Source organism: Schistocerca americana, chromosome 1 (assembly GCF_021461395.2).
Source record: "Schistocerca americana isolate TAMUIC-IGC-003095 chromosome 1, iqSchAmer2.1, whole genome shotgun sequence".
NCBI lineage: Eukaryota > Metazoa > Arthropoda > Insecta > Orthoptera > Acrididae > Schistocerca > Schistocerca americana.
Window position 1 is genome coordinate 906,303,705 of NC_060119.1, and position 12,211 is coordinate 906,315,915.

At 36.6% G+C, this 12,211-nt stretch overlaps 1 protein-coding gene across 1 annotated transcript in view; it reads left to right on the forward strand.

The window, feature by feature from the left end:
* LOC124615174 overlaps positions 1-12,211 on the forward strand; it is a 126,103-nt gene that overhangs the window by 83,593 nt on the left and 30,299 nt on the right. The window contains exon 3 of the mRNA XM_047143006.1: positions 3,787-3,856. Coding sequence (XP_046998962.1) covers positions 3,787-3,856 — 70 coding nt within the window. The remainder of the gene's footprint in view (positions 1-3,786; positions 3,857-12,211) is intronic.

Here is a 12,211-nt window from a genome sequence, read left to right on the forward strand (position 1 = left end):
CAATTCATGAAGTGTGTCATAGAGCTGAAGCAGTGTGGATGATATTTCTGTATATGTCATCCACATTCGACTTGATGCTCAGCTGTGTTAGAGCCATTGTTGCTGCTAGAGAAGGCAGCTCTATTTAGTAAACCTAGCATCCTGTACCCACCTGAATCATCAACAAATTCAATTTAAGTGTATTCTTCCTGCTATACTTCACATGCACAATAAGTAAAATTTTGTTATGTCTGACTCCATAAGGAAACAGGTGTGTCCAGTGAACGTGGTAAAGAGTACAGCAATCAGTTGCAAATAATATTTATTGCCAGTCTAGATTTCAGTCACTGGGTGGCCTGCTTAAAGTACTAAAAGGCTTATAAAAACCATTTACTATATGATATGTGATCCTTACTATATGTACTGTTATATAAGTGTTACATGGGAGTCAGTGATAAAGTACATATCAGCAAATGTAAGTTCAAACATTGCAACAACTTATATACTGTATACACATAGTCTCACCTGGACTATTCATGTCAAAGGTTGAGTTCATCCTGAGGCTGCTGTTCACAATTATTATACAACTGGCTTCAGTGTACATCATGCCAGTCTACAGCATCATCTACATGTGTGATGCATAGACGAAGTATATTAAATTTATTTTAAAATTTGTATGTTATATCATTTTCTTTATTATTTTGTGCTTTTACAAAACTTGTGACTTGTGCAAGTAAAACAAAAAACGTGGTTGTAACTAAAAACAGTGTCAAATGTTTTATAGTTCTACAATGGTGAATCAAATACAGATGGTATTTTAATTTAAGAAAAAATCGTTTATTGAAAGACAAAAGACAGTTGGTTTATTTTTCCACATAGTTTTGGCTTTAGAAATACAGTTTTCCCAGTGAGTAGCTGGTTGCACCAGGACACAGTTGCGCATGAATTCCTCCATCCCCTCGCCATATTGAAGTTGGTGCCCTCCTAAAGTTACTTTAAGCACTCCAAAAAAATGGAAATCACAGAGCAATAGGTCCAGTGCATTTCCTGTATAAAATTTGATTGATAGGACATCTGCAATGGAGTATTGTGGAATCAGATAATAAATCAACTCAGCTGTAAAAGATTTATTTGTTAATCATAACCAATTTCGGGTGACTACCAAGTCCATCTTCAGGTGAACAAGAACAGTGAGGTGCGTGGCCGCCCCACACTGGACACAAGGCTGCTGGCTGGTCGCAGCTGCATGTGAAAGTGAGATCCAGTATCAACTGAAGTTGTCTTTTATCTAATTCCATTTCCTGTAGTTTGGAGACTGTTGGAGCTGCATCATGGGCCCTGGCATTGTTGTGGTAGAGGATGGCCTGTAAAATTGGTTGGTCTTGTATTCTGTGGTGATATGCATCCCTAACCTTGTTGAGCAGTTCACAGGTATTGATTGTGCATTGATCAAGCAAAAAATCAGTGAGCAAAATGAGTCATTTGTTGAAAAAAAGACTGTTGAAAGATCATTGCCAGTTGATGGTCGAAGATCGTTGCCAGCTGACAGTTGAGTTTTATCTGTAACTGGAGCCCCCTCCTCTTTCCTCTGCCAGTCCTTACTAGGTTGTTTGGATTTGGGACTGTAATGGTGGACCCATGTCTCATCGCAGGTGACGATCCGACTCAAAAATGCATCACTTTCTTAAGCAAACCTTGCTGTAGGCCTCTGACATACTTCCAAAAGTCTCATTCTGATTGTTGGTCAAGAGCAGGGAGAGCCATCTGGAACACACTTTACGGAAATGTAGGTCATTTGTAATGATTGCTCCCGTAACTTATTCTGACATGCTCTGCAATTTCTGATGATGATCTCGCCCGTCAATTACCTTCAAGAATGTCTCGAAGCGCACCAGTGTCGCAGTCTGTAATGCTGGTCTGAGGAAGGCAATAACATTGCTGATTTTCTACACATTCTCATCCTTCCTTGAATTTTTTAAGCCAGGAAAACAAACTGGTCGGTGACAGTGTTTGGTCACTGAACTATGCGTTGTGCAGTGGAGGGTTCATCTGTTGCCCCGACATGATGAGCATTACTGACAAAGCAGTTGGAAGAAGTATGTAATGTCTGGCTCTCCTAACTCTCACTGGGCCCAACCAACAATACTAGAAGCAAGAGTATGGTCCTGCCGACTGTTTATATTTTAGTCATCCTTGTACGTATGTGGTTGTAACTGTGTGAACTAACCAGTGGCATCAGTTATTGCTGCACACTTTACATATAGGTTAAAAACAGAGTAACTCTTATCCATATGACCCACACTTATAAATTTATTAAAGCAATGTTAAATTCTAAGTACAGTTCAAGGAATTAGGACAGACAAAAATGGTGTTATGTTTTAACAGCAGTGGGATATCAAACGGCCCCAAAATCTTTCTGATAGTAAAACATTTCAGACTCCTCCAATAGATCCATAAGCCTATCCTTCTCACATGGACTGAGCATCTTCACGTGTGAGGACATAACTGGTACACTATGCCCATTTTCGTTGAGGTGGGCCATGAAATTACATTTTTCTGCACATTGTTTTGATCTACCTGGCTTCCGGTTTGGCTACCAGTTTGTCCCACATAGCAGGCAAGCAGCAGTAATCGAAACAACCTTGAGAGCTTGTGGATGGGTCTATGACTATGTTGCAGAAGTTCTGTTGGGAAGACCTGACATGCCCTCCGTACAGTCCCAGTTTGTCCCCATGTGATTTCAATATTTTGGGAGCCCAGAAGAAAGACATTCATCGTTGTTGATTTGTTTGGACAAATCATGGTTCCAGAGGCAACCAAAAACATTTTCCCCATGAGAGCATTGACATTCTTGTTTCACAGTAGCATAAATGTATAAACAGTTGTGATGGTAACTTTTGAAACAATAAACAGTTCACTTACTTTTTGTCTACCTGTCTGCTTGTCATTTGACAACCCTGTATAGTAAAATTTTCATTGTTCTAGAATTTATTGAAGCAACAACAAATGAAACAATTTTGAATGATGTATACATAGAGAAACAGGCACAACTGAGACAATTCAAACACATTTCAATGACGGTGAAGCGATGAATTTTGATTGTAGTAATTATAACTGATAAACATTAAATGGTGTTTAGAATACACACTGTTGTAATCTATTGTGTGAAGACTCTGATGAGTCTTTACTGACTTCAAATAACTATACCTGGAGAATGATTTTAACAGAGGTTGGAAGTGGAGTAAGTAAAGGGCAGAAGTGAAGAAAAGAAGTTGTAGAAAAGAAATAAGCATTCTGCACAAAAGAGAGCTGATCACAGGAATAATTTTGATGGGGGACGAGATCAAAATGTAAGTTATAAGAAAACAGGAGGAAAGGAAATGAAAAGTGAAGTGAAATTTATATGTAAAATGATTGTTTAATAAAAACAATGATAACAGTAAAAATTCGCTTTAAACAGTTAGGTAGTGAAAAGTTGTAGGTAAAGCTGTTTATCAAAAGGCATGCTTTTGCTTTAGTATTTAACTGGCTTGTGCAATTGCCGTGATATAAATTTCCCATGAATATATATGAGATTTTCTTTACGTTACACAGCACTTAACTCCCAACCAATTTTACTATTGCGTAAACTGGGAACTAATTGTTGCCTTATGTTTCAAAGACACCAGACAAACCTGAAAATTATCATACAACCTAGATATAAATGTTACTAATCTTTTTCTTTGTAACCTCATACATCTTATTTTCTCTACAAAATAATAATGATGATGATGGTGATGATTGATTTTTTTTTTTTTTGTTTGGTAGGTGAAGGGGCTGTCTGCAATGACCAAGGAGGCACTCGGTTTGTCATCTACAGGGAACAAAGCTGTTACCGGTAATATATCATGTGTTAAGCTTTTGGATTCTGTAAAATAGTCACATATCATGCAAGAGCGTGAAACCTCTTTTAGTGGAATTTAAATTAATTTTTACTTTAATTGAGCAAAACAGACTGCCACCTGTTAACAAGAATTGTGATGTTCGTTTGTTCATGCAAAAGTTGTTATTCTATGAAGTGGCAGTCCACAAAAACACTATTATTTCATATGTGGTGATTATAACCACTCAGAACCATTTTCAGCGCGCGTGTGTGTGTGTGTGTGTGTGTGTGTGTGTGTGTGGAGGGGGGGGGGGGGGAGGAAGGGGCCATGTGTGTAGTGTAAACAATGAAAGCTACATATAAAATGAGTATGCATTTTAGTTGCATTCAAGGATCTTTATAGGTGTCTGGACTTCTGAGAGTAATGTATACAATTTTCGTTCCATAGATCAAAAGTGAGGAGATCCTCAAGGATGTGGAACATGTCACATTAAAAACAGTCATCACAGTTAATAAACATATTTTATAGGGTCACTAACAGTCACAATTCTTTATCAACTTGCTTTGATTATTTTAATACTACAATCTGTTTTGAAGTGCAGCTTTATTGTCAGGCCAAAATAACAGCACAAAGATATTTAATGTATTGTTGTAATTGTACATATGCCAAGACTACATTTATTTGTGTTAAATGTTTTTGTGTTACAGTATTGCAATAATTAAAGTAAGATAACAGAGGATTATGACTGATATTGGTCTCTATGAAACCTGTTCAAGCAATCATTCTAGAGTAACAAGGAATATGGCTTCGAATTCGTAGTGCCACTGTCAGTGAAAAGCTTTGGGAACATACTGGCTATTTGATGACTGGCTTAAGAAATTTGGACAGTGAATTTTTAATGACGCTTATCATCACATACCTTTGGTACGATGTCATACTGAAAAGTAATGCCTCTGAATTTTTTATTCTGTTCTCAATATTGTTTGAGGTATTACACGTCATGCATATTACTCTGTTGACATTTCCCGTTTCTCTGACGCGAGTTACGACCCTGTGCCATTGCAGGGTTCTGAATTGTTGCGTGTAACAGGGCAGAATGTAACATAACTATCAGTGCATGAAAAACTGCATACTGTAATAACCATCCACATATGGAGCAGTCTCTCCCTCAGCATGACAATGCCAGACCACACACAAGTGCTGTGACATCTGCAAAATTCGATGCCTTGGGTTCACTGTCTTCCATCATCCTCCACACAGTCTAATTTTCATCTGTTTCTAAAACTTAAAGAACACCTATGAGGATTTCACTTTGATAGTGGTGAAGTGATGTAGGCAGAGACGAGGTTGTGGGTCTGTCAGCAAAGTCAAACATTCTGCAGTGAGAGTATCAGCAGACTGGTCTCTCATTGGGAGAAATGTGTCCATTGTCTGGGTGACTATGTGGATAAATAAAAATGTAGGCATAAGAATAAAGGTGTAGAATATTAATATAATAAAATAAAATATGTTTTATTTAAAAAAAAAAAAACTTGAAGAATTTTCATATAAAAATTCAGAGGCATTGGTTTTCAGCATGATCTTGTTTTTTTTGTTAGAACATATTCAGGACAAGTCTGTGTGAATACTACAGATACTTGTGTATTGGAGCTGGACATCTTTCATGAAGGTTAGGAACTGCTTCATATAATACTCAGCTGTGCTTATTTTCTTTTTTGACTATCAATTTTGCTAAGTTCCTGACCACCTGTGGACCATAACACACTGTTTACATTGCCAGATAGAAAACATATCTGTTACATCATATGTTATACCTCAATTGAAAATTTCAAGAATTATTAATTATTGTAATAAAATATTATATAGAGTAGTCTTGATCATGTAAAAAACATTAATAGGTAGTGTCTGGTTTTGACCCAATGTGGATCTTCTTCAGATTACTCTCTGTAATTTAAGAGTACAACTGAATAGAGGGAAACACATAATATAACAAACATTAAGTTAAAAATAAATTATACAGTGTTATACTGAGTGCTGACATATGGAGAAAATGGCACAGTGCAGGGATTGTGGATACCACTGACTATCGATTGCGGACTGTGTGGTAGTGTCATATTGTTAAATAGCAGATGCCCCGTCACTTGCCTGTCACCCTGTGATGATGTACATCATGTCAAAACAGGTCACTGCTTAGGAATGAAAGTATTTTTATGCAATCAAGACCATTCTGTATAATAATTCGTTACTGTTTTTTGTGATTCCTGCTATGACCAATGTGTTTACAGAGATTAATTATTGCATTTGTGGAAAGCACAGTTGAATACTTTGTTTGTGGGCCAAAGATGGTCAGAATGTGACCAAAATCAGTAGTTAAAAAAATTGCAGTTGTTTATTGAATGAAGCAGTTCATAGCTTACATTACAAATAGTTCATTGGAAACACTTACAGGGAAATAGTCAGACTTGTCTAGTGCTGAGTTAAATTTCTGAATCCTCAGAGGGGGTAAAAACCTACAATTTATTTGTATTAAAATGCAGAAAAATGATACATCAGTGACTTTATTAGTAAAAGCAGGTAATGATATTAGATTTGGTCTATATCTGGGTTATTTGTAAAAGGTATTTTGGTGTTCCTTTTAGGTGTAATGGCAGCCAATCTCTCAATTTTTTCAGAATGTCTTTAGAGTGTCAACATGTACAATATTATTGAGATGGTCCCACACATGAATGTTAAGAGCCACAGAAATAAGTAATAGTCTTATGTGGTCAGATTTTAAAATAAATTTCAAGAAGGCATGACTTACATTGTTATGCATGAATCTGTAATCTCACATGTTCACTTCCATATTCGGTGTTAAAGAGGTTAAGGCAAAATGTGGAATTCTATTGGAGTTTCAGAGTTGAAATGATCTTGAGATTACATAGTATTTATCATCTCCAGCAAATATAATCTGTGTTTGGCAGTGAGGGTGAAAATGGCAGAGGTGATGAAAGCAAGGGAGAGTGGAAATGAAATCACTTGTATTGAAAATGTGCCATGTATTTGTGAATCTGCTTCTGTAAATAGTGTTCATTATAAACTTCCTGATTGTTTGCAAATGTGATGGAAAGAAGATTTCTGTAAGAAAAATGAGTGATTTATAGTAAAAAAACAAACTGGGATGCATAAGTTGTAAGAAAGTTGGGATGTTGGGGCCACAAAGAAGTAATCAGGGAATGAATATTTTGCTACAGTGATTAACAGTTTCCTTATTATGCTTAGGAGAAAGTAAAACAGACCAGATGACATCTGTGAAAGAAAATATGTAAACGCAAAGAAATGTTTTCAGAACTGCCTACAAAGTTGCCAGAAGGAATCAACCATTAAATGATTTTGAGTCTGAAACTGATGTTCACAAATTGAAAGTGGTGGATGTAGGGTGTATTCTTCATTCCAGGTTTGCATGTGTCAGCGTACTAAGTCACATTGTTGCAAAAATGAAAGCCAGAGCCATCAAAAATATAATTGGGTCACATAGCAAAATTTCCTTGATACCTGATGAAAGTTCAAAAATCGACCAATTGTCTTAATTGATTATGTATATTTGAACAATGTTACCTGATGTGACTAAATCAACTAATATTTTTCTTGATTTGTTTGAAATAGAATGCACATGCACAACAGGTGAAGGTATGTTCAGAGCAGCAAAAATAATTTGTAGGCAAGAGGCAACACTGAAAGGAAAATGTATGAAGTTCTTCTGAAGAAAATCACCAGTATTGACTTTATTGGATTTGGTTTTAATGTCATATTGATAACAAAAATAAAATAAAAATAAAAAACACTTCTCAGAGTGCTTGAAGATACAAAGGTTAATAGAGGTCCATATTATAATGAAGCCCTCAAAGCAAAGGATTAATTATGGTTCAGAGGGATTTCTCTTCAGAAAGGATATGAAATGAGATGTACTGCTGGGCCTAGTTCCATCGACCTAACACCCTACTTCATTTTGTGAAAGGTTATGCAAGTGAATGGAAGACAGACTTTTAAGTGATGAAGATGAAATAGTTTATGCACCGAAGTTACATTGTACAACAGTTATTAGTGTCAAATGTTCGTCTGCCACTGCTTCTATGTTTGCTCCAAATTCTATCTTGCTGTAGTGCTAAATTGTTGCTGTGATACTCTGTTTAATTTTTAAAATAAACTTTTTGAGATGGAAAATGCAGTGTCCGTAGTAACTGGCTTGAAGAGTCAGATGGTTTAAAAAGTAAAGTCTCTGGACAGGGAAAAAAGTTAGTGAAAGTGAAGTATCTTGCAGTTTGTGTTCTTGCTGTATTAATTGTGACACCAATGGTATTCAGGCAATTTTTAACCAGTGATTGTAACTTAGGAATTAAATGTGCACCACATCAGTTAAATTTATAACTTACAGATCAGAGACAATCTTGTTAAATGTGCCAACAACATGTGTGTTACGTACCAAGGATATTTCCACCATCACTGCTTTGATTTGGGCAATGAAATAAGTGATTTCTAATTAATCTTTGAAATTGCCAAATGATTTTGGTAATGTTTTCGAGATGATGTGCCCTGATAGTGTTCCTGAGCATTTTTCACTTTTGTCTAAGAAAACGGGATAATTAATAACTAATGGGCTGGGGACATATGTTAGAAGAAGTATGTTCATCATATTACACATTGAGTTTTGATGAAACTACTAGATTTAAGGATAAAGAAGAATTGCAGGCAACCATTACATTTTGGTCAGGGTGTAACATAACAATGTGTCACCTAAGAACTTTCAATCCCAAAGAAAGCAGGTGTTGACAGATGTGAAAATTACCGAACTATCAGTTTAATAAGTCACAGCTGCAAAATACTAACATGAATTCTTTACAGACGAATGGAAAATCTAGTAGAAGCCAACCTCGGGGAAGATCAGTTTGGATTCCGTAGAAACACTGGAACACGTGAGGCAATACTGACCCTACGACTTATCTTAGAAGAAAGATTAAGGAAAGGCAAACCTACGTTTCTAGCATTTGTAGACTTAGAGAAAGCTTTTGACAATGTTGACTGGCATACTTTTTTCAAATTCTAAAGGTGGCAGGGGTAAAATACAGGGAGCGAAAGGCTATTTACAATTTGTACAGAAACCAGATGGCAGTTATAAGAGTCGAGGGACATGAAAGGGAAGCAGTGGTTGGGAAGGGAGTAAGACAGGGTTGTAGCCTCTCCCCGATGTTGTTCAATCTGTATATTGAGCAAGCAGTAAAGTCAACAAAAGAAAAATTTGCGGAGTAGGTATTAAAATTCATGGAGAAGAAATAAAAACTTTGAGGTTCGCCGATGACATTGTAATTCTGTCAGAAACAGCAAAGGACTTGGAAGAGCAGTTGAATGGAATGGACAGTGTCTTGAGAGGAGGACATAAGATGAACATCAACAAAAGCAAAACAAGGATAATGGAATGTAGTCGAATTAAATCGGGTGATGCTGAGGGAATTAGATTAGGAAATGAGACACTTAAAGTAGTAAAGGAGTTTTGCTATTAGGGGAGCAGAATAACTGCTGATGGTCGAAGTAGAGAGGATATAAAATGTAGACTGGCAATGGCAAGGAAAGCGTTTCTGAAGAAGAGAAATTTGTTAACATCAAGTATAGATTTAAGTGTCAGGAAGTCATTTCTGGAAGTATTTGTATGGAGTGTAGCCATGTATGGAAGTGAAACATGGACGATAAATAGTTTGGACAAGAAGAGAGCAGAAGCTTTCGAAATGTGGTGCTACAGAAGAATGCTGAAGATTAGATGGGTAGATCACATAACTAATGAGGAAGTATTGAATAGGATTAGGGAGGAGAGAAGTTTGTGGCACAACTTGACCAGAAGAAGGGGTAGGTTGGTAGGACATGTTCTGAGGCATCAAGGGATCACCAATTTAGTATTGGAGGGCAGCGTGGAGGGTAAAAATCGTAGAGGGAGACCAAGAGATGAATACACTAAGCAGATTCAGAAGGATGTAGGCTGCAGTAGGTACTGGGAGATGAAAAAGCTTGCACAGGATAGAGTAGCATGGAGAGCTGCATCAAACCAGTCTCAGGACTGAAGACCACAACAACAACAACAACAACAAGAACAACTTTCTTCATAGGCAGAGCAGATAGTGAAACATTACATCAGAAATTATGTGAAGCACTTTTTGAAACCAATATGTTTCTAAATAAATGCCTTATGCTGATATCAGACACACCTGACGTCAAGAAGAAAAGTGTTTAAGTCTTTTAGATAGTGATGTCCGGGAGATTCGAGGCAGTAAAAACATCAGAACTTACAACATTCATTCCATGCATAATACCTGTGTAAGAGCTTTGGAATGTTTAGGTGAAGAAGTATGCAAATATGTACTGTTATTGTGATGTTTCACATGTTTACAGGGAAGAATTTGAAGTGTAACATTCCGCATCACAGGTGTTTGAAGCATATAGCCACAAGGTGACCTATTTTAAGACCTTCAGCTAACAGGCTTTTGGAACTGTGGGGTGATATTCAGTATTACATTATTACACATACATCTCAAAAACCGAATTCTGCTACTGTTCAGCCCAAATCCTATAATGCCATTGTGAATGCTTTTAAAAACGTGCAATGAAAGCAGAATTTCATTCCATAATTTCATCTGCAGAACTATTCAGTAAGTCCATGCAACTGTTTCAGAATCAGACACCTTTGATTCATAACTTACCTACAGAAATAAAAAACAAACTTCTTGGATTGTGTTTTAAGCTTTCTGCTGTGAGAAAAACTGAGGTAATAAATAATGAACTCTTTGCATTGGATAATCTGCTGCCTCTTGAACAGCTAATTGCTAGTGAGCATGTAACCGAAGAGCTTAATAAGCTAGAAGAATGGAACAAGTTGTGGTTCCTAAAGCATGCCCAAAAACATTCCATTGCAACTTGCAGACGTGAAGGAAAAGATGTATTGTCTGGCGCACCACAAAAATATCTAGGTTTTTAGACCCCCAAGAAAAAATAAAGAGCAGAAGCTGCAGTGACACATTAAAGTTTGCAAAAATTATGCTGTTATATGTTCAGCAAGATTAGTTATTAGACAGCTGGAAGATTCTACTCTTTGAAAAAAAATATTCCGATTTAGATATCAGAGGTATTTACAATTACTGTCAGCAGGATGTCTGAAAAAAAGACTCATCGTCCATTGAGTTTAAGTATCCACATTTTTCAAAACTTGTTGTTAAGCCTTCTGTCCCATGGAAATGTGGACATAGAGATCAGATAATCTATTTTGAAGCTCGCGCTAGAAGAAAATAAGGCAGTAACAGTTGAAAGATTTTTAAACAGCGTTTGGACTGTGAGAGGTGACATTTTCTCTCTTGTTTCTGTTGACTCACAGCTCATTAGACATGTACAGCAAGCATGTGCAGATTATACTGCTTATAAGGAAGACTATGAAAGAAAATTTAGATTAGAAGAAAAGCAAAAAAGCAGAACAAAACCAAAGATGTCTTGAAGATGAGATTAAAAAGATGAATAACGCGAAAAAATCAGCTGAGTAAGAGGCAGCTGCTCTGGAATAATGCTCTGGAATGAGGCACAAGAAGACCTTCTGTCTCAAGCTGTAGATGAATTAAAGAAAGCACTGGAGGAAAAAAGAATTAAAGGGGGAAAACTTGGCTCAGGGTATGCTTGGTATGCTCAAATCAGGAAAGGAAAGGCAGGTGAACACTATTGAGAAAAATATTGAGAAACGAAAGTCTAGTAAGATTACTTCATTGATTACTCAGATTTTTATGAAACAGCAACCCAGAACTATTTTGTTTGTATTTTTCCAGTATGGATTGTCATTAACTGTAAAAATGTGATGTAGATTTGGTTTGTGAATTACGATTATCAGTAATGAATTACCAATGCAGTTGCATGTATTAATAAATTTCTGTGAAGGAAAAAAAGGTGGTCATACCCCATCCGGAACCATAATAAGGAAATTTATTGTGGTCTTAACTGGTCTTTCGGAAGGGGACTAAAAAAATTAAAAAGTTCACTTTTTGTCACCTGTTTTAAGCGCCACCATTGTCTCTCAGTGAGTCACACCACATGTCAAACTTCAGTATCCAGTAAACAGTAGAAGGTAGCCTACCCAAAAAATCATAGAAGTGGGTGTGTGTTGGCTTAGCACGAGCATCTGATGAGTACCCCTGGATCCTGTTTTTTGCTGTCCTGGTACAGCTTATTGTACAGAATACAGAAATAACATAAATGAAGATCAGAAAGCAATCAGTAGTTTGCATGTCTGCCTGTCAGAAAAGTAATGAATTATTAATTTCTTTACAGATGTGTTCACTATATTATCAGCCTCTCAGGTTACCAAG